The sequence below is a fragment of the Pan troglodytes genome, chromosome 12 (assembly GCF_028858775.2).
Source record: "Pan troglodytes isolate AG18354 chromosome 12, NHGRI_mPanTro3-v2.0_pri, whole genome shotgun sequence".
Lineage (NCBI taxonomy): Eukaryota > Metazoa > Chordata > Mammalia > Primates > Hominidae > Pan > Pan troglodytes.
Genome location: NC_072410.2, coordinates 61,993,627 through 62,016,117, shown reverse-complemented (window position 1 = coordinate 62,016,117; position 22,491 = coordinate 61,993,627). Strand labels below are relative to the sequence as shown.

At 43.4% G+C, this 22,491-nt stretch overlaps 1 protein-coding gene across 1 annotated transcript; it reads right to left on the bottom strand.

Moving 5' to 3' along the window:
- Nucleotides 1–2,980: 2,980 nt before the first annotated feature.
- On the bottom strand, nt 2,981–3,595 carry LOC459257 (interferon-induced transmembrane protein 3-like). Its single transcript, XM_054677910.2, has one exon. It carries the CDS (start codon nt 3,518–3,520, stop codon nt 3,074–3,076), a length of 447 nt encoding a protein of 148 aa, XP_054533885.1. The 5' UTR covers nt 3,521–3,595; the 3' UTR covers nt 2,981–3,073.
- Between the last annotated feature and the right edge of the window lie 18,896 nt (nt 3,596–22,491).

Below are 22,491 nucleotides of genomic sequence, written 5' to 3'. Positions count from 1 at the left end.
AAGACCTCAAGGAAGCAGGGAGCTATCTTGTTTGTTTCTTTTCTTTTCTTTTCTTTTCTTTTCTTTTCTTTTCTTTTCTTTTCTTTTCTTTTCCTTTCTTTTCTTTTGTTTTTGAGACAGAGTCTCGCTCTGTCACCCAGGATGGGGTGCAGTGGTGCAATCTCAGCTCACTGCAACCTCCGCCTCCTGGGTTCAAGTGATTCTCCTGCCTCAGCCTCCCTAGTAGCTGGGATTACAGGCACCCGCCACCAAGCTTGGCTAATTTTTGTATTTTTAGTAGAGACAGGGTTTCACCATGTTGGCCAGGCTGATCTCGAACTCCTGACCTCAAGTGATCCATCTGCTTCGGCCTCCCAAAGTGCTGGGATTACAGGCGTGAGCCACTGCCCTCGGCCAGAAGCAGGCAGCTATCTAAGGAGATGGAGACTGATGAGGAAAGGAGCTTTTTTTAGGTGGGATAGCCAGAGAAGTCTTCTTTGAGGAGATGGCATTTAAGCAGATATGTGAATGACATAAAGATCTGCAAGGAAAGCATCAGGCAAAAGAAGAAACATAAAGATCTGAGGAAGGGCAGAGCTGGGCATGTCAAGGAAAAGCACAAAGGCTGGTGTGACCAGAACGGTGTGAGAGTGAGGTTGAGAGGGAGGTGGGGACCTGTCTTTGTTAAGCCTTGTAGGCATTGGTAAGCAGGTGGTTTCATCCAGAGTGTGATGGATGCCATTGGATGGCTGTGAGTAGGGATGACCTGGCTGACTTGCTCTTTGTAAAGAGCACTCTCAGCCAGGCACGGTGGCTCACGCCTGTGGTCCCAGATACTCAGAAGGCTGAGGCAGGACGATTGAGCCCAGGAATTTGAGGCTGCAGTGAGCTTTGATTACACCACTGAACTCCAGCCCAGGCAACAGAGTGGGGCTCTGTCTCTAAAATGATAACTAACTAAAGAAATAAATAAATAACACTCTCACTGCTATGCAGAAAATAGACTGCAGGTATGGGAAAGGAGCAAGAATGATGGCAGAAAAATCAGAGGACAGGAGCCATGACAGGAGTCCAGGTAAGAGAGGGGTGACTTGGACGAGGGGAGCAGCAGAGGACATGGTGAGAAGAGAAGTTGTTTGACCAAGATTTGTTTTGGATTTCTTTTTGCTGGTTTTTTTTTTTTTTTTTTTTTTTTGGTGTTTTTTTTTTTTAATTTTTTAGGGTCTCACTATGTTGCCCAGGCTGATCTTGAACTCCTGGACTCAAATGATCTGCCCACCTCAGCCTCCCAAAGTGCTGGGATTATGGACGTGAGTCATTGTGCCTGACCAACCAAGATATATTTTGGAGATGAAATTGGGTGATGTCGTTGGATTAATGTAGGTGTCAGGGGAATAGCCTAACCAAAGATGACCTCTGGGTGTTCAACCTAAGCAAAATCTAGGTGAATCTTCGTAGTATATACTTAAATGGAGAAGACTGAGGTAGGAGATTTGAAGGATAAAAGCAAGTTCTATTTTGAAGAGATCCAATTTGAGACACTTATTGGACTTCCAATGGGAAGTCTCAGATAGATGGGTAAACATATGCAAGTATGAAGCTCCAGGGTGTTGCAGAGGTTGGCGCTGAAGATATGTACCATTGACTGTGTTATCCAGGGGGATTGGTTCCAGGACCTCCTGGGGATACCAAAATCCACAGATGCTCAAGTTCCTGATACAAAATGGTGTAGTAGGCCAGGTGCAGTGGCTCATCACACCTGGTAATCCCAGCATTTTGGGAATCCAAGGTGGGAGAATCACTTGAGCCCAGGGGTTGGAGACCGGCCTGGGCAATATGGCGGAACTCCATCTCTGTGAAAAATACAAAAATTAGCCCAGTGTGGTGGCTCACGCCTGTAGTTCCAGCTACTCAGGAGGCTGAGGCAAGAGGATTGCTTAAGCCAGACATTTCAAAGCTGCAGTGAGCCATGATTGCACCACTGTTCTCCACCCTGGGTGACAGTCTCAAAAATAAACAAAAAAATGGTGTAGTATTTGCATATAACCAATGCATATTCTCCTGTGTACTTTTTTTTTTTTTTTTTGAGACAAAGTCTCACTCTGTCACCCAGGCTGGAGTATAGTGGTGCAAATCTCAGCCCACTGCAACCTCCACCTCCCGGGTTCAAGTTATTCTCCTGCCTCAGCCTCCCAAGTAGCTGAGACTATGTCTCAGTATGTCATCTTGCCTGGCTAACTTTTGTATTTTTAGTAGAGACAGAGTTTTGCCATGTTGGCCAGGTTGGTCTTGAACTCCTGACCTCAAGCGATCCACCCGCCTCAGCCTCCCAGAGTGCCGGGATTACAGGGATGAGCCACTGCATCTGGCTTGTGTACTTTAAATCATAGCTAAATTACTGATATGGTACCTAATACAATGTAAATGCTATGTAAATAGATGTTATACTTTATCGTTTAATTGTCATTCTTGCTATAATGACAAGAAAAGTCTGTACATGTTCAGTACAAACACATTTTTTTTCTGAATATTTTTGATCCACAGTTGGTTGACTCCATATACGCAGAACCCACAGATATGGAGAGCCAATAGATATTGGCAAATAGATGGTATTTAAACCCACATGACCGCATGTCACCCAAGAGAATGCAAGTAGAGAAGAAAGAAAAGAACTGAGCCCAAGGGCACACAACAGTTAGAGGTAAGAAAGAGATGCCAGAAAAAGATACCGAGACTTCAGGAAAGACAGAGAGGGCTTCAAGGAGAAGGGATTAATCGTATCAAATCCTACTGAAAATTTAAGTAAGATAAGGCTTGAGAATTGACCAGTGGATTAGGCAAAGTTTTGACCTTGATAAGAACAGTTTCAGCAAAGTGGCATGGGTAAAAGTCTGGCTGGAGTGGGTTCAGAGTATAAAGACCTCTGGGCTGAATGTGGAGGACTGAACAGCTACATTTCTTTCTTTCCTTCTTTTTTCCAGTAACACGTGCACTTTATTGAATGCCATTGTAGAAAAGTGTGTGAGAATAAAGGGCTGATACAGAACTCAGGCCCAGGGTGCAGGGCCCACAATGGACAGCGAGTACCTGGGCGCTACTGCTGGCCTTGGAGATTCTTTATCATTTGAGAAATTGCTTGGAATATTATCATAGAACTACTGGTGAAAAGGATGATGAGTGTTGTGGTCACATGGATGCCCAGGATGAGGGTGCAAACGTTCAGGCACTTGGCAGTGGAGGCGTAGGCCTGGGCCCCAGTCAGGTCGCCAACCATCTTCCTGTCCCTAGACTTCACGGAGTAGGTGAATGCTATGAAGCCCAGATGGCACCAATTCATGAAGAGAGTGTTGAACAGGGACCAGACGACATGGCTGGGCACAGTGGTCTCACTGTGGATGTGGATCACGGTGGATGTCGGGGGAGCAGGGTTGTGGGGCACCCTCAGCACAGCCACCTCATGCTCCTCCTTGAGCATTTCATAGTTGAGGGGGTGGCTGGTGTTGGCGGGAGTGAAGACAGTTTGGACAGCATGGTTCATCATGTCCAGGGAAGATCAGTTGTGGTCGGGATGGTGGGATGGTTCTCCAGCTGCATTTATTTCTGTTTCCCCTTGAATTCTCACTAAAATGACAACAAAGGGTTTAAAATGCATAAACCTATGGAACAGAGAAAACGAGAGCAGTGATAGGAGAATACGAGAGATGTCAATACAATTTTGGAATCTAGAAAGTAGATGGATGAGGCCGGGCACAGTGGCTCACGCCTGTAATCACAGCACTTTGGGAGTCTGAGGCGGGTGGATCTCCTGAGGTCAGGAGTTCAAGACCAGCCTGGCCAACAAGGTGAAACCCTGTCTCTACTAAAAATAAAAAAATTAGCTGGGCATGGTGGTGTGTGTGCCTGTAGTCCCAGCTACTCAGGAGGCTGAGGCAGGAGTATCCCTCGAACCCGGGAGACAGAGGTAGCAGTGAGCCAAGACTGTGTCATTGCACCCCAGCCAGTGTGACAGAGCGAAACTCCGTTTCAAAAAAGAAAAGAAAAGAAAAGTAGATGTATGAGTTGTAAGTGACTCCGAAGCCTGAAGAAAATTGAAAGTTGAGGATCTATAGTCTAGAGGAGCAAGAATTGGTCTCATTCATACCAAAGAACCTCAGGAAGGTTCAGGAGTTGAAGGTACCAAGTACTTGGGAAGGTGAGGTTGCTAGAAGATGAAAGCAGGAATGCGTGAAAATCTTCATAGGAAGAAAAAGACTCCTAGATCTTCTCCTCACCCCCACACAGCTGGGTGACTGCCCCTCTACCACCCAAACAAAAGACTAGAACCTCAGCCAGGTCTGGTGACTCATGCCTATAATCCCAGCACTTTGGGAGGCTGAGGTAGGTGGATCATTTGAGGTCATGAGTTCAAGACCAGCCTGGCCAACATGGTGAAACCCATTTCTGCTAAAATATATTTTTTAAAAAATTAGCTGCACATGGTGGTGTGTGCCTGTAATCCCAGCTACTCGGGAGGCTGAGGCAGGAGAATAGATTGAGACTGGGAGGCGGAGGTTGCAGTGAGCAGAGATTGCAGCACTGTATTCCAGCCTGGGCAATACAGTGAGACTCAAGAAAGGAAGGAAGGAAGGAAGGAAGGACAGGAGGGAGGGAGGGAAGATTGGGAAGATGATAAGAAAAAACAGGGTAAAAAGACCAGTTTCTCATTGAAAGAAAGAGGAAGAAGAAAGAACGAACGAAAGAAAGAAAGAAAAGAAAGAGAAAGAAAGAAAGAAAGAAAGAAAGAAAGAAAGAAGAGAAAAGAGAAAAGAAAAGAGAAATATTGGAAGGATGGTAAGAAGAAACAGAGGGTAAAAAGACCAATTCCTTATGCCCCACAACAGGAAGTCAATATATAATACACAAAACCAAAAAATCAAGAAGTAGCAGTACATATGTTATTTGGGGGAAAAAAATAGAGTTAAAGAAAACCTAAAGAAACAGTTTAAAAATGGAAAGAAGTTGCTTTTGTGGGGAAGAAATTGGATAATCCTTTTTATTCTAAGCCTTGTAAAACTGTTCGATTTTAATTTTTTTACATATTTATAACTAGTTACATGACGTTTTAAAACAATACATGAACAGCTTTGATAAAATAAATTTTAATGTTTAAAAAATAAAGAGAAAGAAAGTAAGAGATGAGAGAGAGAAGACAAGTAATGATGCAACAGGTCTATTGAAAAGTCTGGACTTGGTATAGACAGCAAACAGCTTTAATTTTCTTCCATTGTTGCTTTCAATCACTTTCCAATTGAATTTCATTTTCCTGTTACTTAATGAAATATTGAGCTGATTTCCTAACTTTCTGGTGACTTTCGACTACTAACTCTATCCCATTTTAAGTGCTAATCTCAATAATTTTAATCTCGCTCCCACCCACTCCCACAAGGCAACTGGCTTTTGGAGTTGGAGTGTAGACCCGGAGGAGTCTGTTCTTTTCAACTCCTGCTGCCAGTTTCCTGAGGTGGGATACCTGACCTTGGCTCAGACCTCTTCCACCCCCTCAGCTTCCCCTCCCGCTTCTTCCCTGACAGTCCTGGTCAGTGAGCTCAAAACCTTTGCCTGGGTTTCCTTGAATCACAAAAACCTAACACTCCCAACAGGGAGGACAAGCTGCCTGCTGCAGCCTCCGCTCTGCCTGACCGCCCCCCAGCTCCCCTGTCCCCCTCTCAGATGGGCAGAGGGAGACAGACGCCCAGCTGGAGAAAGGACATCATCTCCTCCACTCGCAGTCACAGGTGGATCTCTGGGACCCCCCACTTGCTTTACAGGAGGAGAACGAAGGGCACAGCTCTCCGCACTAGGCTGACAGCCAGTGTGATCCCTCTATTTTTTTCTTTTTAATATAAACTAAGGAGTGATAGGAAAAGTGAAGTGACAGCTGGGGGAAACAGAGACAGTTAAACCATCTTTTTTTTTTTTTTTTTTTTTTTGAGACGGAGTCTCGCTCTGTCGCCCAGGCCGGAGTGCAGTGGCGCGATCTCTGCTCACTGCAAGCTCCGCTTCCCGGTTTCATGCCATTCTCCTGCCTCAGCCTCCCGAGTAGCTGGAACTACAGGTGCCCACCACCACGCCCGGCTAATTTTTTTGTATTTTTAGTAGAGACGAGGTTTCACTGTGTTAGCCAGGATGATCTCGATCTCCTGACCTCGTGATCCGCCCGTCTCTGCCTCCCAAAGTGCTGGGATTACAGGCGAGAGCCACCGCGCCCGGCCTAAACCATCTCTTAATACACTTCTTTGTCTCCATCTTTGGCCCTCATCATCAGTTCCAGGACCACAGAGAAAGTCCCACCCAATATGTTATTTCAGGTTTTTTTGGAGTGTTGCTGTTGAGAGAAGCAGAGAAATGGTTGCTGGAGAAGGATATGGGATCAGAGAGGCATTTCCTTAATTTATTTCTTTCTCTTTCTTTCTTTTTATTTCTTCCTTCTTTTTTTCCTTCCTTTCTTTTTTTTAGGCTGCAATTAGTGGCACAATCATACCTCATTGCAGCTTCCAGTGAGCACCAGCACACCTAGCTTTTTTTTTTTTTTTTTTTTTTTTCCATTACTTTTGTAGAGACGTAGTCTCGCTATGTTGCCCAAGCTGGTCTCAAACTCCTGGCCTCAAGTGATTTTCCCATCTTGGCCTCCCAAAGGGCTGGGATTACAGGCATGAGCCACCATGCTGGGCCCAGGGAGGTATTTTCTTAACTGGGAATTATTGCCACATATTTGTACCCTGATGGGAATAACCCAGTGGCGGGGGGCAGACAATGACACAGAGCAAGGGGATGATTGCAGGAGCAAGTCCTTAAGCAGGCAAGAAGGGGTGGACCAGGGAATACACAGTGCCAGTGATAGGAGCAAGGATGGGACGTTCATCGCAACTCTCCAGGAGGCAGAGCATAGGCGGCTACCAATGAAGGTACATTTGAAGATTCTGAATCATTCTCTGCTGATTGTTTTTATTTCTTCAGTGAAAAAAGGAGCCACAAGCCAAGTGTAGTGGCACACACCTGTAGTGCCAGCTATTTGGGAAGCTGAGGCAGGAGGGTGTCTTGAACCCAGGAGTTCCAGGTTACAATGAGCTATGATTGCACCACTGCACTCCAGCCTGGGCAACAGAGTGAGACTCCATCTCAAAAAATAAAAATAAAAAATCATGCCCGTAATCCCAGCAGTTTGGGAGGCAGAGGCGGGTGGATCACTTGAGGTCAGCAGTTCAAGACCAGCCTGGCCAACATGGCAAAATCGCATCTCTACTAAAAATACAAAAAGCATCTGGGTGTGGTGGCACACGTCTATAACCCCAGCTACTCGGGAGGCTGAAGCAGAGAATTGCTTGACTTGGGAAGGCAGAGTTTGCAGTGAGCTGAGATGGTGCCATTGCACTCCAGCCTGGGCAACACAGCAAGACTCCATTTTGAACTCCTCACCTCGGCTTCCCAAAGTGCTGGGATTACAGGTGTGAGCCAACGCACCCTGCCGAGACTCTGTCTCAAAAAAATAAAATAATAAAAGACAAAAATTAAAAAAAAAAACTTTAAAAATAAAATAAAATAAAAATAAAAAGAGACAAAAGGAGCCAGGCCAACAGCTAAGAGTGAGAAGGAGAGAGGTGATATTGAAAGGTTGATGACAGAGGAAAAAGCTATAATGTAGTCATTTCAAAGGGGGAGAGCAACTTGACCATGGCAATAAGCTGGACAACTGGACGAGGCTGTGGGCTCCTGACATCCACCATCCTATGTGGGCTTTTTTCCGCCACAGCTAGCTGCTCAGGTGCAGGCAGGGAATGGAGGGTGAGGGGTGCTAAGTTCATCAGAGTTGGGGTTTTGCCAGGGAAGTGTGGATGGAGAGAGAGGCAGGTGAATTGAATGTCATATCAAGGTGTGATGTCAGGGATGAACCACGGAATCCAAACTGATCAAGGTGGGAAGAAGGGAGACAAGGAGGTCATAGAAAAGCGAGTAATTGAGGGGAGGTCGGTGGACTGGGGTCCCAGTGGGAAGAATGCTGGAGCATGTCAAGAGACTGAACATTTGGGAGTTTTCCTGGGATTTCCTCCATACCATGAAACACTTGTTCCCACTGTTCTTGCTGTAATTCCCTAGCATTGCCTCACTTACCATCTTTCTGTGGGTCCTCTTTATGTTAGGTTAGTAGCCTCTGCCACCTCAGATGTATGCCTGCCTCAACCTCTCTGATACATGAGATTCATAGCTTCCCCAGACCTACCTCACTTTCATTAGGGAGGAAACCTATTTTCTTTCCTCATTATCCATTTTATTTTTATTTTTCTTTAAGATGGAGTCTTGCTCTGTCTCCCAGGCTGGAGTGCAGTGGGGCAATCTCAGCTCACTGCAAACTCCGCCTCCCGGGTTCAAGCAATTCTCCTGTTTTGGCCTCCCAAGTAGCTGGGACTACAGGCGTGCACCATCGCGCCTGGCTAATTTTTGTATTTTTAGTAGAAACGGGGTTTCACCATGTTGGCCAGGCTGGTTTGAACTCCTGACCTCAGGTGATCCACCCGCCTCAGCCTCCCAAAGTGCTGGGATTACAGGCATCAGCCACCACACCTGGCCTCATTATCCATTTTCTTCCCCTCTCTTGGTTCTCTTTCTCCCTAACATCCACCTCTCTCTCCGTGGGCCACCCAGAGGCCTCATAGAAGCTTTCTTTCTCCAACCAACCCATTGACTCCTCTTCCTGTGGTGCCTCCCACACCACCATGGTTGTGTCCTAGTTTTTCTATTGACTTCTTTTCAAATTTTTGTTCATCAGATCAGAATGAGAAGTGGTTGCAGATAAAGTTTACAGGAGAAGGGTGTGACCACCATCCTCTTTACAGGAAATAACTGGCAGTCATAGAGAATTAATCCAGTCTGCAGCTGGGCAAGGTGGCTCATGCCTGTAATCCCAGCACTTTGGGAGGCCAAGGCGGGCAGATCACGAGGTCAGGAGATCAAAACCATCCTGGCTAACATGGTGAAACCCTGTCTCTACTAAAAAAATACAAATATTAGCTGGGTATGGTGGCGGGCGCCTGTAGTCCCAGCTACTCGGGATGCTGAGGCAGGAGAATGGCGTGAACCCAGGAGGCAGAGCTTGCAGTGAGCTGAGATCATGCCAGTGCACTCCAGCCTGGGCGACAGAGCCAGACTCCATCTCAAAAAAAAAAAAAAGAGAGAGAGAGAATTAATACACTCTGCAACACCTCATGCAGTCAGAGAGAGAGAGCATTGTCTGCGTGTATCTCCCATGGTAGTAGAATTCCCCAGGGTCTGGCTTGCTTGGCAAGGGGCTAATGCAGGGCAGTAGCCGACAATAGCTGGCTCTGGGTGTCCACTTAAAAGCCCCAAAACTCATAAGGAATCATGGGTTATTAATATGGCAAGAGGACGAGAGAGATTTGTTTCTGCACACACCTGAGATCCCCCTGGCTTCAAGTTTTCCAAATTTGCTTTAAAATAATTGTTCTGTTTCCTATAGTAGCAACAGTTTTATTGTAGCAAATATGGTTCACTGGATCTGCTATGGTTAGACTGTGTCCCCTCCAAAATGTAGCTGTTGAAACTTAATGGCCGATATGGTTTGGCTCCGTGTCCCCACCCAAATCTCATGTCAAATTGTAATTCCCCATGTTGGGGAGGGTCCTGGTGGAAGGTGATTGAATCATGGGGGAGGATTTTCCCCTTGCTTTTCTTATGATAGTAAGTGAGTTCTCATGAGCTCTGGTTGTTTAAAAGTGTGTTGCACATCCCCCCCTTACTCTCTCTCTCCTGTTGCCATCTAAAGATATGCTTGCTTCCTCTTTTCCCTTCCACCATGATTGTAAGTTCCCTGAGGCCTCCCCAGCCATGCTGCCTGTACAGCCTGTGGAACTGTGAGCCAATTAAACCTCTTTTCTTTATAAATTACCCAGGCTCAGGTAGTTCTTTATGGCAGTGTGAGAATGGACTAATACAATGGCCAATTGATAGTGGGGCCTTTAAGAGGTGAGTAGGCCATGGGGGCTTCTTCCTCATGAATAGGATTAAGGCCTTTGTAAAGGAAGCCTCACACAGCATTCCTCCCCTCCATAGCATACAGCAACAAGGTGCCATCTTGGAATCAAAGAGCAGCCTTCACCAACCAAACCTGCTGGTACCTTGATCTTCAACTTCCCAGCTGTGAAAACTGTGAGAAATAAGTTTGTGTTCTTTATAAATTACCCAGTCTCAGGTATTGTGTTATAGCAACACAAACAGCTAAGACAACATCTCAAAATTTATTCTCTTCTTTTTAAATAATAGCAGCCTGGGCGACAGAACAAGACTCTGTCTCTTAAAAAAAAAAAAAAATTATAACAAAGGTAAGTCTGAATCTTCTTTCTGAATTTCTGGAGTCTACAGTTGCAATGGCTAGATCCTATTCCCAAGCTTATAGTGATAAATGAATGTCTTTGGGTAAGTTAGATAGCAAATACTGGAGTAATTGAACAATAATTTTTGAATAGCAGTCTTTAAACAGAACTAGTAGTATTTAATTCTGAGTATTCCAACAGAAATGGTTTCCTTTACAGTATGCCATCTTGCCCTTTCCCCATTTGTATTGTTATTGCTAAACCACCCCCATTTTAATTATCATTTAATTATCTTCATCTACAGTTGAGTGCCCCCCTTCTGTTGGAAAGCTTATTTTATACAAACCAAACCATGGGTAATTACCTATCAAAAGCAGATTTATCTAAATTCCCACTGAAACTAGATGAAGCAGTTCCCTTAAGTCATAAAATCATTCAAAATTAGATCCAGGAAAAAGGACGGCATTGAATTTGAATTTATAGAATACCAACAACATCATAAGTACCATCGGGAATCAATGCCTAGTCATATTTCCTGCTAGGGGAGTATAGAGTCTTAGTTCTAAATTCATCCTCCAGAATGTAAATTGTGGCAGGTACTGTAGGTGGAATCATTCACCATCTTTTCCCAGCCCACATTATCTTGCCTTTATCTACTATACAGACTGGGGAGGCCAGGCACGATGGCTCACGCCTGTAATCCCAACAGTTTGGGAGGCCGAGGTGGATGCATCATGAGGTCAGGGGTTCACGACCAGCCTGCCCAACATAGTGAAACTCCATCTCTACTAAAAATACAATAATTAGCTGGGTGTGGTGGCACACACGTGTAGTCCTAGCTACTTGGGAGGCTGAGGCAAGAGAATTGCTTGAACCCAGGAGGCAGAGGTTGTAGTGAGCAGAGACCACACCATTGCACTCCAGCATGGTCAACAGGGCAAGACTCCATCTCAAAGAAAAAAAAAAAAGACTGGGGAAAAAATTAAAACCTCATTTTTCTCAGCCCCACCCCATTCCCTTGCAGTAAGGATACAGCATGTGACACAGTTCCTGTCAGTGAGACACATGTACAAATCCCCTATTTAAAAACACAAACTAGCCGGCTGTGGTGGCTCACCCCTGTACTCCCAGCACTTTGGGAGGCCAACGTGGGTAGATCACTTGAGGACAGGAGTTCAAGACCAGCCTGGCCAATATGGTGAAACCTTGTCTCTACTAAAAATACAAAAATTAGCTGGGCGTAGTGGCATGCACTTGTAATCCCAGCTACTCAAAAGGCTGAGGCAAGAGAATCGCCTGAACCTGGGAGATGGAGGTTGCAGTGAGCCGAGAATGCACCACTGCACTTCAGCCTGTGCCGCAGAGTCAGGCTCCATCTCAAAAAAATAAAAACACGAATTATCAACATTTCCACTTCTAGGTATATTCCCAAAAAAATTGAAAGCAGGGACTCAAACAAATACTTGTTCACCAATATTCATTGCAGCATTACTCACGATAGCCAAAAGGTGGAAACACACCGTGTAGATGAATGGATAAACAAAATGTGGTATATATACACCTATGATGGAATATTATTTAACCATAAACAGGAAAGAAATTCTGCTACATGCTACAATAGGGATAAACTTTAGAAACAATTATGCTAAGTGAAATAAGCCCGACACAGAAGGACAAATACTGCATTATTCCAATTATACGAGGCACCAAGAATAAGCAAATACATAGAGATAGAAAGTAGAAGAGCAGTTACCAGGGGCTGGGAGGAAGGAGGAATGGGAAGTTGTTGAATGTGTATGGAGTTTCTGTTTGCAATGATGAACCAGTTCTGGAATAGACAGTGCTGGTGGCTGCACAACATTGTGAATGTGTATAACGCCACTCAATCATACACTCAAAATGGTTACAGTAGTAAACATTTTGTTATGTAAGTTTTACTACAAAAAAATACAAATTTTTAAATCCTTATGCCTATTTTCTACCTAACAAATTGTTAGTCTGGGTCTCTCAATCCTCTATTTTGTATAAAGATTCCATATGTTACTGACTTTAAATAGGATTCTAGCTTACTACTGAAGGTGTTTTGAAGGCAGTTCATTTTACCTGAGGCTAACTAGAAGTAAAACCAATAATAAATAACGACTGACCAGGCGTGGTGGCTCACGCCTATAATCCCAGCACTTTGGGAGGCCAAGGCGGATGGATCATTTGAGGTCAGGAGTTCAAGACCAGCCTGACCAACATGGTGAAACCCCGTCTCTACTAAACATACCAAAAAAATTAGCCGGGCGTGGTGGCGGGTGCCTGTAATCCCAGCTACTCATGAGGCTGAGGCAGGAGAATCGCTTGAACCCAGGAGGCAGACGTTACAGTGAGCCAAGATCACGCCATGGCACTCCAGCCTGGGCAACAAGAGTGAAACGCCATCTCAAATAAATAAATACAGAGGTCTGTGGCTCCCTAAATATCTGCTTTGCTTCTCCATCTTGAAGACATGGAGAACATAAGGGATTGGAGAGAAAGAGGAGGAAATATGTGCAACCTTCCATTTTGTGCTGACCAAGGCAGGAGCACCCACAGGAGGCAGGAGATGCCTGTGGCAGATGATCAGGAAGGAGAAATATTCTTTCCAGAAGCTTAAGGTGTTCCTCCATTTGGAGGCTTCTTACCACAAGATTTAACCTGCCTAGTTGGGAATCACGCTGATGACACGCGGTGCTAACCAGGAGTAGAAGCAGCTTCTCCTCCCCACCCCACCCTACCCCCAACTCCTCTGGACTCTGGGCTCCTGCTTGACACAAGGTTTTTACTTGGTAATAATAATTAACTAACATTTATGGAGTGCTTCCTTTGCCAGGCACTGCTATAAGCATTCAATACATATTACCTTCTTTGAATCTTACAAGATTCTTATAAGGTAGATATTATTATTATTATTTCCATTTTATAAATGAGGAAATGGGAGCAAAAAAGTTCATCTGTCCAAGGTTGCAGATTACAAGTGGCAGAGCCAGCATTCAAACCCAGACAGTCTGACCCCAGTTCCCTCTTACTTAAGCATTACTTTGTGCTGCTTCTTATTATCTTACAGATAATTTTCTTCTCTGAGTAGTATCTCAGTTCCCAGCTGTGTTTTAACTTCAAAATATTTTTAGCTAGTATCCTCTCTGCCATCGTCATAGGTTTACAGAGAAACAAAAATAATGTCTGTGTGTGTGTGATTATACAAATCAAATAACTTCTATTTCATAATTATATTAATTAGGGTAACATTAGCAGCTGTTATGGATACAACCCCAAAGTTTCATTTGCCTAACACAATGAAAGACTAGTTCTTGCTAAAGTGCAAAATAGGTGTTCCTAATCAGAGGATGACTCTCTCCTGACAGGCTTCCATCTTATGGCTTCCCCTTCTAGGAAAGTCAGAGATTCTAAGGACGTCATGCTCTTCTGCATCAAGCAGGAAAGAGAAAGAACTGGAGGCTCATCTGTAAAAGATTATTACGGTCCAGGCCTGGAAGAGGCACACATCACGAGTTCACATCCCACTGGCCAGAACTCAGCTGCTTGGGAAGCTGAGGTGGGAGGATCACATGGCCACACCTAGCTGCAAAGAAAGCTGGCAAATCTCAGCCGGGCACGGTGGCTCACACCTGTAATTCCAGCACTTTGAAATGCTAGATAACTAATCAGAGGTGAGGTAAAATGGACCACCAACAAGTGAAGACTTTCCCTAAAACGCCTCTCAAATTCATCTATCATTACGTACCCTTATGCCTATTTTATTTTATTTTATTTTATTTTGTTTTGTGTTACGGTCTCATTCTGTTGCCCAAGCTGGAGTGCAGTGGCATGATCTCGGCTCACTGCAACCTCTGCCTCACGGGTTCAAGTGATTCTCCTGCCTCAGCCTCCCTAGTAGCTGGGATTACTGGTGTGCACCACCACACCCAGCTAATTTTTGTATTTTTGGTACAGATGGGGTTTCACCATGTAGAGCAGGCTGGTCTGGAACTCCTGACCTCAAGTGATCTGCCTGCCTCGGCCTCCCAAAGTGCTGGGATTACAGGCATGAGCCATGGTGCCTGGCCCTTTATGCCTTTTTTAACTTTACAGATTAAAAAACCACAAGTATGGCTGGGCTTGGTGGCTCACTTCTATAATCCCAGCACTTTGCAAGGGCGGCAGATTGCCTGAGTCCAGGAGTTCGAGACCAGCCTGGGCAACATGGTGAAACCCCGTCTCTGCAAAAAATACAAAAATTACCCGCCTGTAGTACCAGCTGCTCGGGAGGCTGAGGTGGGAGGATCACTTGAGCCTGGGAAGTCAAGGCTGCAGTGAGCCGTGATCATGCCACTGTACCCCAACATGGCTGACAGAACGAGACCCTGTCTCAAAATAAATAAATTAATAAATAAATAAATGGAAAATGCAAAGCCACAAGTAATATGACACTTTGAAGCTTTCACTGATTACTCCCATAGAGAGGTATCAGCTAAGGTCCGGAAGATTTAACCAAGCACAGCCTCCCCAGCTATCAACACTTTTGAGAAGTGTTTTGATACTTTTTGATAACGTTTGTGGGCAAACATTATCTTATGATATATAACATCACAATCTCAAGGAGCAAGAAATCGGGCTATTATTTTAGCCCCTTTTCTGTTTAACCTGTACTTTAATAGACAGATACGACTTTTAGGTCACCTGAATGCATGTCTATGTGTCACACTAGATAAAGAGGGGATGATAATGGGGCTTCTGTATCAAAACTAGGAATAACCCCAAAAAGCAATTGGTCTAAATGTCTATGACCAGAAGAAAACGCATTTCCCATAATGAAGTAAGATGATAGTTAAGATATGTTAAGGCATGGCTTTTAAAACATATTAGCAGCATATGATGACTTTTAAAAAGAAAAAACCCATTCCTTAAAGACCTAGCATGAAATATACATAAAGTGACTTGATAGTTGCCAAAAACATCTCTTGCAACTATGCCCAAAATATGTACATATTTAAGTAAAGGCCAACAGGCAACATTCAAAAACAAAAAGAGTAACTGCTATGCTCAGGCAACATAATTATGAGTGGCTTATTTTCTCCTTTCAACATTTTCTCTAATATTTTTACATCTTATTGTTAACTATTTGTTTCTAATTTATTGCAAAAGAACAAAGAAAAAGAAGAATCCTTTCTTGTTCTTAACACAGCTATAAGAAGCCTTCCACTCTTCAGTAGGAGACAGTCACTATTTTCATCAAGATTGGCAGAATAAGTAGTTCTAAAGTGAAGTGTAGAATTTTTCAAAATTATAGTCCCCTGATCAAGACTGGGGGAAATTAATTTTTTAAAGCATGAGAAAAGAACACTTTCCTAGAGGATACACAAGCACTGGTCAGTCTTTTCCTAACACTGAGGATGCCCAAAGGCTGCTACTCTGACCAGCACTTTCATTATTAAGAAGCTGAGAGGTGAGGCTACTCTTTGACTTAGAGAATATTTTATTGGCAGAAGCTCCGAAGAGATCCTTTCTTTAAATATTCACTGTGTTCAGCGTACCCTATTACCTCAGGGATTTACTGAGAAATCCAAGAAAGTCTGTTTTGCATCCTTAGGCAAAGGTTAGCTATTTCAGGGGGTTGGTGTATGTGATGTGTTTTCTTATGGACACCATAATTCTGTCCCTGAAAACCCCTTTTTTCTACAAGGCCTTTTAAACTTCCTGAATATCTTTGAGATTCTTAAGCTCATCAGTGAGTATCAAAAAGTGCTACCTGTGTCCAAACCCACAATTTCTCACCTTCATCAAAATATCTGCCTTCATTGCCCTATTAGATCCCAGAGAATCTTTGTCTCACTTACTTGGATATCACTTAAAAATCCAAGAAGATGTAGGGACATTTGAAGCTTCCCTGAGAAGTCGAGTTAGAAATTCAGGGCTCTCTCCTTTTTTTTTTTTTGAGACTGAGTCTCACTCTGTCACCCAGGCTGGAGTGCAGTGGCGTGATCTCAGCTCACTGCAGGCGCCTGCCACCTCGCCCGGCTAATTTTTTGTATTTTTAGTAGAAATGGGGTTTCACCGCGTTAGCCAGGATGGTCTCAATCTCCTGACCTCGTGATCCACCCGCCTCGGCCTCCCAAAGTGCTGGGATTACAGGCGTGAGCCACCACGCCCGGCCTGCTCTCTCCTTTATTCTTTTTTTTTTTAAGACAGAGTCTTGCTCTGTTGCCCAATCTGGAGTGCAGTGGCATGATCTCTGCTCAGTGCAACCTCCGCCTCCCAGATTCAAGCGATTCTCCTGCCTCAGCCTCCTGAGTAGCTGGGATTACAGGCGTGCACCACTACACCCGGGTAATTTTTGTATTTTTGATAGAGTTAGGGTTTTACCATGTTGGCCAGGCTGGTGAAATCTGCCTGCCCCAGCCTCCCAAAGTGCTAGGATTACAGGCATGAGCAACTGCGCCCAGCCTGAATGTCTTTAATAAATGTAACGCCACTATAAACACCAACTATGTGGCCAGGCTATGTATGCACTTACTTTTGAAAAGAGCTTTCCCAGGAGGGAGCTGTTTTGTTCTCATTGAGTAGAACAGAGTTCTTCCAGGAAGAAGACAGAGTTTAGAGAATGAAAGCTGAAATGTTAAAAAATTTCTACTAAATCGGATAATCTTCAACTAGGAAACAATAAAATATACAAAAGTCATATGGAGATACTTAAGTTATAAAGTGAACCATTAATATTTTGCCAGCTATACCTAATGACATATTTTGATTATCAATTACTTTCCATTCAAATTGTAAATCTTTTTCTAAGAATGAAAGAACTAAAAACATGAGAGAATCTGGCCATCTCTAACAGGAACAGATTATGATACTTAACTCCAAACTTGTGTTAGATAACTTTGATCTACACGGGACACCTGGGATGTAGAATATATTTCATATTTTGTTATTAATGATCATCCAGAGATGTCCTAGAAATTTTTTTCTAGTATCTATGCCTTGTTTTTCAGACTAATACAATCCAAGATTGTTCTAAAGATGTTTAATTTCAGTAAACCAGGTATTTATACAAGATTTTCCTCATTCAATCCAAATATGTACATATTTTTACTGTAAACTGGGATAAAAGCAGGTTTAGCCACTTTAGTTTGAACTTTAGTCTGCTTTTCACTAAAATAATGGAGCTGTATAGTAAAATTGTACTATTTCTCATCAGTATTATCATTCGTTACTAACGAGAAGTTCTTTAATATCAAATGTGTTTCGGAAGAAGAGGGGCAGTTTTTTTGTTATTGTTTTTGTTTTTTGTTTTTTGTTTTATTTTGAGACGGAGTCTCGCCCTTTCTCCCAGGCCCAGGCCGGAGTGCAGTGGCGCTATCTCAGCTCACTGCAAGCTCCGCCTCCCAGGTTCACGCCATTCTCCTGCCTCAGCCTCCCGAGTAGCTGGGACTACAGGCGCCCACCACCGCGCCTGGCTAATTTTTTGTATTTTTAGTAGAGACGGGGTTTCACCGCGTTAGCTAGGATGGTCTCGATCTCCTGACCTCATGATCCGCCTGCCTTGGCCTCCCAAAGTGCTGGGATTACAGGTGTGAGCCACCGCGCCCGGCCTAAGGGGCCAGTATTTTAAAGATAACTTTTTAAAGGGACATTGAATCTAACTCAAATTGAAATTTCTAAACTTATTCTTTCCTTTCCCTACCCAGAAATATCCCCTAGAGATCAAACCCATTCATAATAAGAAAAATGCAAATTACAATCACACTGCCATGCTGAAATATATATTTTTACCTATAAAATGTACAAAGATAAACAGCTTTGGTCATATACTGTGTTACAAGTATGGGAAAACAGGCACTGTTATATTTTACTTAACAGGAGAGGAAATTGATATAACCTCTATAAAGAACAATTAGACAATAGATAAGTATTCTTTTTCCTCTGCAAATCTTTTATTTTTTATGTTTTGTTATTATTATTATTATACTTTAAGTTTTAGGGTACATATGTGCACAATGTGCAGGTTTGTTACATATGTATACATGTGCCATGTTGGTGTGCTGCACCCATTAACTCGTCATTTAGCATTAGGTATATCTCCTAATTAAATGCAGAAACCATTTGGCTGAGAAATTGAACTTCCAGGGACTTATCATACAGATATGCTTGCACACATGCAAAATGACATATGCACAAGGCAATTCATTGAAGCATTGTTTGAAATAGCAAAGGATTGGAACAACTCAAACACAATGGAATACTGTACCACCACTAAAAAAAAAAAAAAAAAAAAAAAAAAAAGCCATAAATCTGTATATAAAAATTTGGGCCAGGCGTGGTGGCTCATGTCTGTAATCCCAACACTTTGGGAGGCCGAGGCAGGTGGATCACCTGAGGTCAGGAGTTCAAGACCAGCCTGACCGACATGGCAAAACCCTGTCTCTACTAAAAATACAAAATTAGCCAGGCGTGGTGGTGCACGCCTGTAATTCCAGCCACTCGGGAGGCTGAAGCAGGAAAATTGCTTGAACCCAGGAGGTGAAGGTTGCAGTGAGCTGAGATTGCGCCACTGCACTCCAGCCTGGGCAACAAGAGGGAAACTCGGTCTCAAAAAAGAAAAGAAAAAGAAAAAAAAGAATTTGGTAGGACCTCTAAGCAAGGTGCAAAAGAATGTATACAGCATGGTAGCATTTGTGTAAGAGACAAAAATGGTATATATGTCGTGCCTCTGTAATGCGTCAACTTGACTAGCCTGAACTACATTTCCCAGAATTCCTTTCCCAATTTGTTTCCAGTTAAGGTGGGCCTCAAGAGACACTTCTGCATGAGGTTTCAGAGGCAGAAGTGAAACAAAGCCATTTTAATTTTTATGCGGAAAAGGTGGAAGCAGGCACTTTTGTAGTTCACACACAATGCTGTGTATCTGTTGGCTCATCTCTTTGGCGTGGAGAGCATCAGCTGACCTGCAACTACTTCACCTTCCCCTGGATTCTTCTTCAGCAAGCGTCTCCAACTCTGGGCTCAGATGTGTGCTTTGTGTTTTGTTTTGTTTTGTTTTTTGTTTTTGAGACAGAGTCTCACTCTGTCACCCAGGCTGGAGTGCAGTGGCACAATCTCGGCTCACTACAACCTCCACCTCCCAGATTCAAGCGATTCTCCTGCCTCAGCCTCCTGAGTAGCTGGGATTACAGGTGCCCACCACCAAGCCCGGCTAATTTTTGTATTTTTAGTAGAGACAGGGTTTCACCATGTTGGCCAGGCTGGTCTTGAACTCCTGACCTCATGTGATCCGTCCGCCTCAGCCTCCCAAAGTGATGGGATTACAGGAGTGAGCCACCGCACCCAGCCAGATAGAGGTTTTATATGAGGGATTGGCTCACTTGAGTATGGAGCAGTCCCATGATCCACAGTCTGCAAGCTGGAGGCCCAGGAAAGTTGGTGGTGTAGTTTCAGTCCAAGCTCCAAAGCCTGAGAACCAGGGGCCAATGGTGTAAGCCCCAGTCTGAGTTTGAAGACCTGAGAACCAAGATATAGATATATAGAGAGAGATAGATAGATGATAGATAGATAGATCCTATTGGTTCTGTTTTTCTGAAGAACCCTAACTAATACTTAGGATTTCTCTGTCTAGAATCAGCCTAGGCAAATATAAAAGAGAACAAAGCTGATAACGTTGGTTCTCATGTGTCCTTTGTCCTTTGCTCTTTCTACCACTCTCTGTCAAAGGACCTCATTTGTTGGGACACTTAAGATGTATAGTACTAAAAGGCACTGGGATGCCCTAAGAGAACTAGTCCCTCTTAAGGCCTTTATGTAATCAGCCTATATAATCAGCTGTGTAATCCGCATCAAGTAGACTCTATCAAAGGTAGCTCATCTCTCAATGGTTTGTTCAGTCCAGCTGAGATCAACCATCCTGCATATAATCAGAGTTCCTTGAGGGTTCAGGACTTTGGAAATAATACAGTTTCAAGAACCAAAATAAGACTTGTGGTAAAGATGATTATCGTTAATAACTGTATAACTCTTAACAATTTTCAAACTACTTCTATATGCATTGGCTCATTTATGATTTATATATTAAATATTAATATTTATATTTATATATTAATATTAATATTAATATATTAATAGCAAATACTGTATATCCACATTGTACAAAAATTTCAGCATACTCTAGTCTCTCCTGAAGGACCATCATTAATTCCACTTTACAAATGAAGAAATTGAGGTTTAAAGACATTGAGACTCACCCAATATATTCGAGTAAGTATCACAATTAAGACTTGAGCCCAGCTGGGGACGGTGGCTCACACCTGTAATCCCAGCACTTTGGGAGGTCGAGGCAGGTGGATCACCTGATATCGGGAGTTCGAGACCAGTCTGACCAATGTGGAGAAACCCTGTCTCTACTAAAAATACAAAAAGTAGCCAGGTGTGGTGGCACATGCCTGTAATCCCAGCTACTTAGGAGGCTGAGGCAAAGAATGGCTTGAACCCAGGAGGCAAAGGTTGTGGCGAGCCGAGGTCCTGCAACTGCACTCCAGCCTGGACAACAAGAGCAAAACAAGAAAAAAAAAAAGAAATATATATATGTATATAAACATGATTAAATCTATCTATGTACTGTTTCTCCTTGTGCAATTTATAATAATGCAGTATAACATGTAGCTAAAATAATGGGGCCTTTTTTTTTTTTTTTGAGACAGACTCTTGCTCTGTCATCCAGGCTGGAGTGCAGTGGCCCCACCTCGGCTCTCTGCAACCTCCGCCTCCCAGGTTCAAGCAATTCTCCTGCCTCAGCCTCCTGAGTAGCTGGGATTACAGGCGCGCACAACTACGCCTGGCTAATTTTTGTACTTTTAGTAGAGATGGGGTTTCATCATGTTGTCCAGGCTGGTCTTGGACTCCTGAACTCAAGTGATCCGCCTGCCTCAGCCTCCCAAAGTGCTGGAATTACAGGCATGAGCCACCGTGCCCAGCCTTAATATATATTTTTAAGCAGTTTTTGGTTCACAGCAAAATTAAGAGAAAGGTCCAGATTACAAGCGTGAGTCACCACACCTGGCCCAGGTTATATTTTTCTTGAGTATTATTACCTTCCTTTAGTTTAAACCTTCCTATGTCATTCTGTTATAGATGTACCTATTGTAAGAAGCATAATCAAATCTGGTAGCTACTTGTCTTTCGATGTATGAATTTAATTTACTTATATTTGTTGTTTCAGTAATCTATATAGACTTATTTCTACCATCATTTTTTTTCTTTACTATTTGCAATTCTTTTTGTCAGTTTTTTCTCTTTTCTTCCCTGTCTTCTGTTGCACTGATAAATTTTTACAACTTTACTTCACTTTCAAAATCTGTATTTTGTTTTGTTTTTGTTTTTGTTTTTGTTTTTGAAACAGAGTCTCACTCTGTTGCCTAGGATGGAGTGCAGTGCAATCTCCACCTCCAGGGTCTCAAGCAATCCGCCTACCTCAGCCTCCCAAGTACGAGTGACCACAGGCACTCACCACCACGCCTGGCTGATTTTTGTATCTTTTTATAGAGATGGAATTCTGCCATTTTGCCCACGCTGGTCTTGAACTCCTGGGCTCAAGTGATCCTCCTGCCTTGGCCTCCCACAGTGCTGGGATTACAGGTGTGAGCCACATTGCCTGGTCAAATATTTAGCCTATATTCTTCACCATAAGTTTTCAATAACATCTAAAATTACTTCCTATTTGTATCCTCCTACTGATTATAAAAAGCACATAAAGGCTGGGCACAGTGGTTCACACTTGTAATTCCAGCACTTTAGGAGGCTGAGGCAGGTGAATCACCTGAGGTCAGGAGTTCAAGACCAGCCTGGCCAACATGAGGAAACCCCACCTCTACTAAAAATACAAAATTTGCAGAGCATGCTGGCAGGTGCCTGTAGTCTCAGCTAGTTGGGAGGCTGAGGCAGGAGAATCGCTTGAACTCGGGAAGCAGAGGTTACAGTGAACCGAAATGACGCCACTGCACTCCAGCATGGGTGACAAGAGCGAAACTCTGTCTCAAAAAAAAAAAGAAAGTTGGCAAAATGTTAATTATTGCTAAAGCGGAGTAATGACTACAGTATTTTACAGGACTTAGAATAAACTATCTATTGAACATACACA

What these genes read in the sequence shown, in the direction of transcription:
- LOC459257 (XM_054677910.2), bottom strand. Translation starts at nt 3,520, where the DNA reads ATGATGAACCATGCTGTCCAAACTGTCTTCACTCCCGCCAACACCAGC.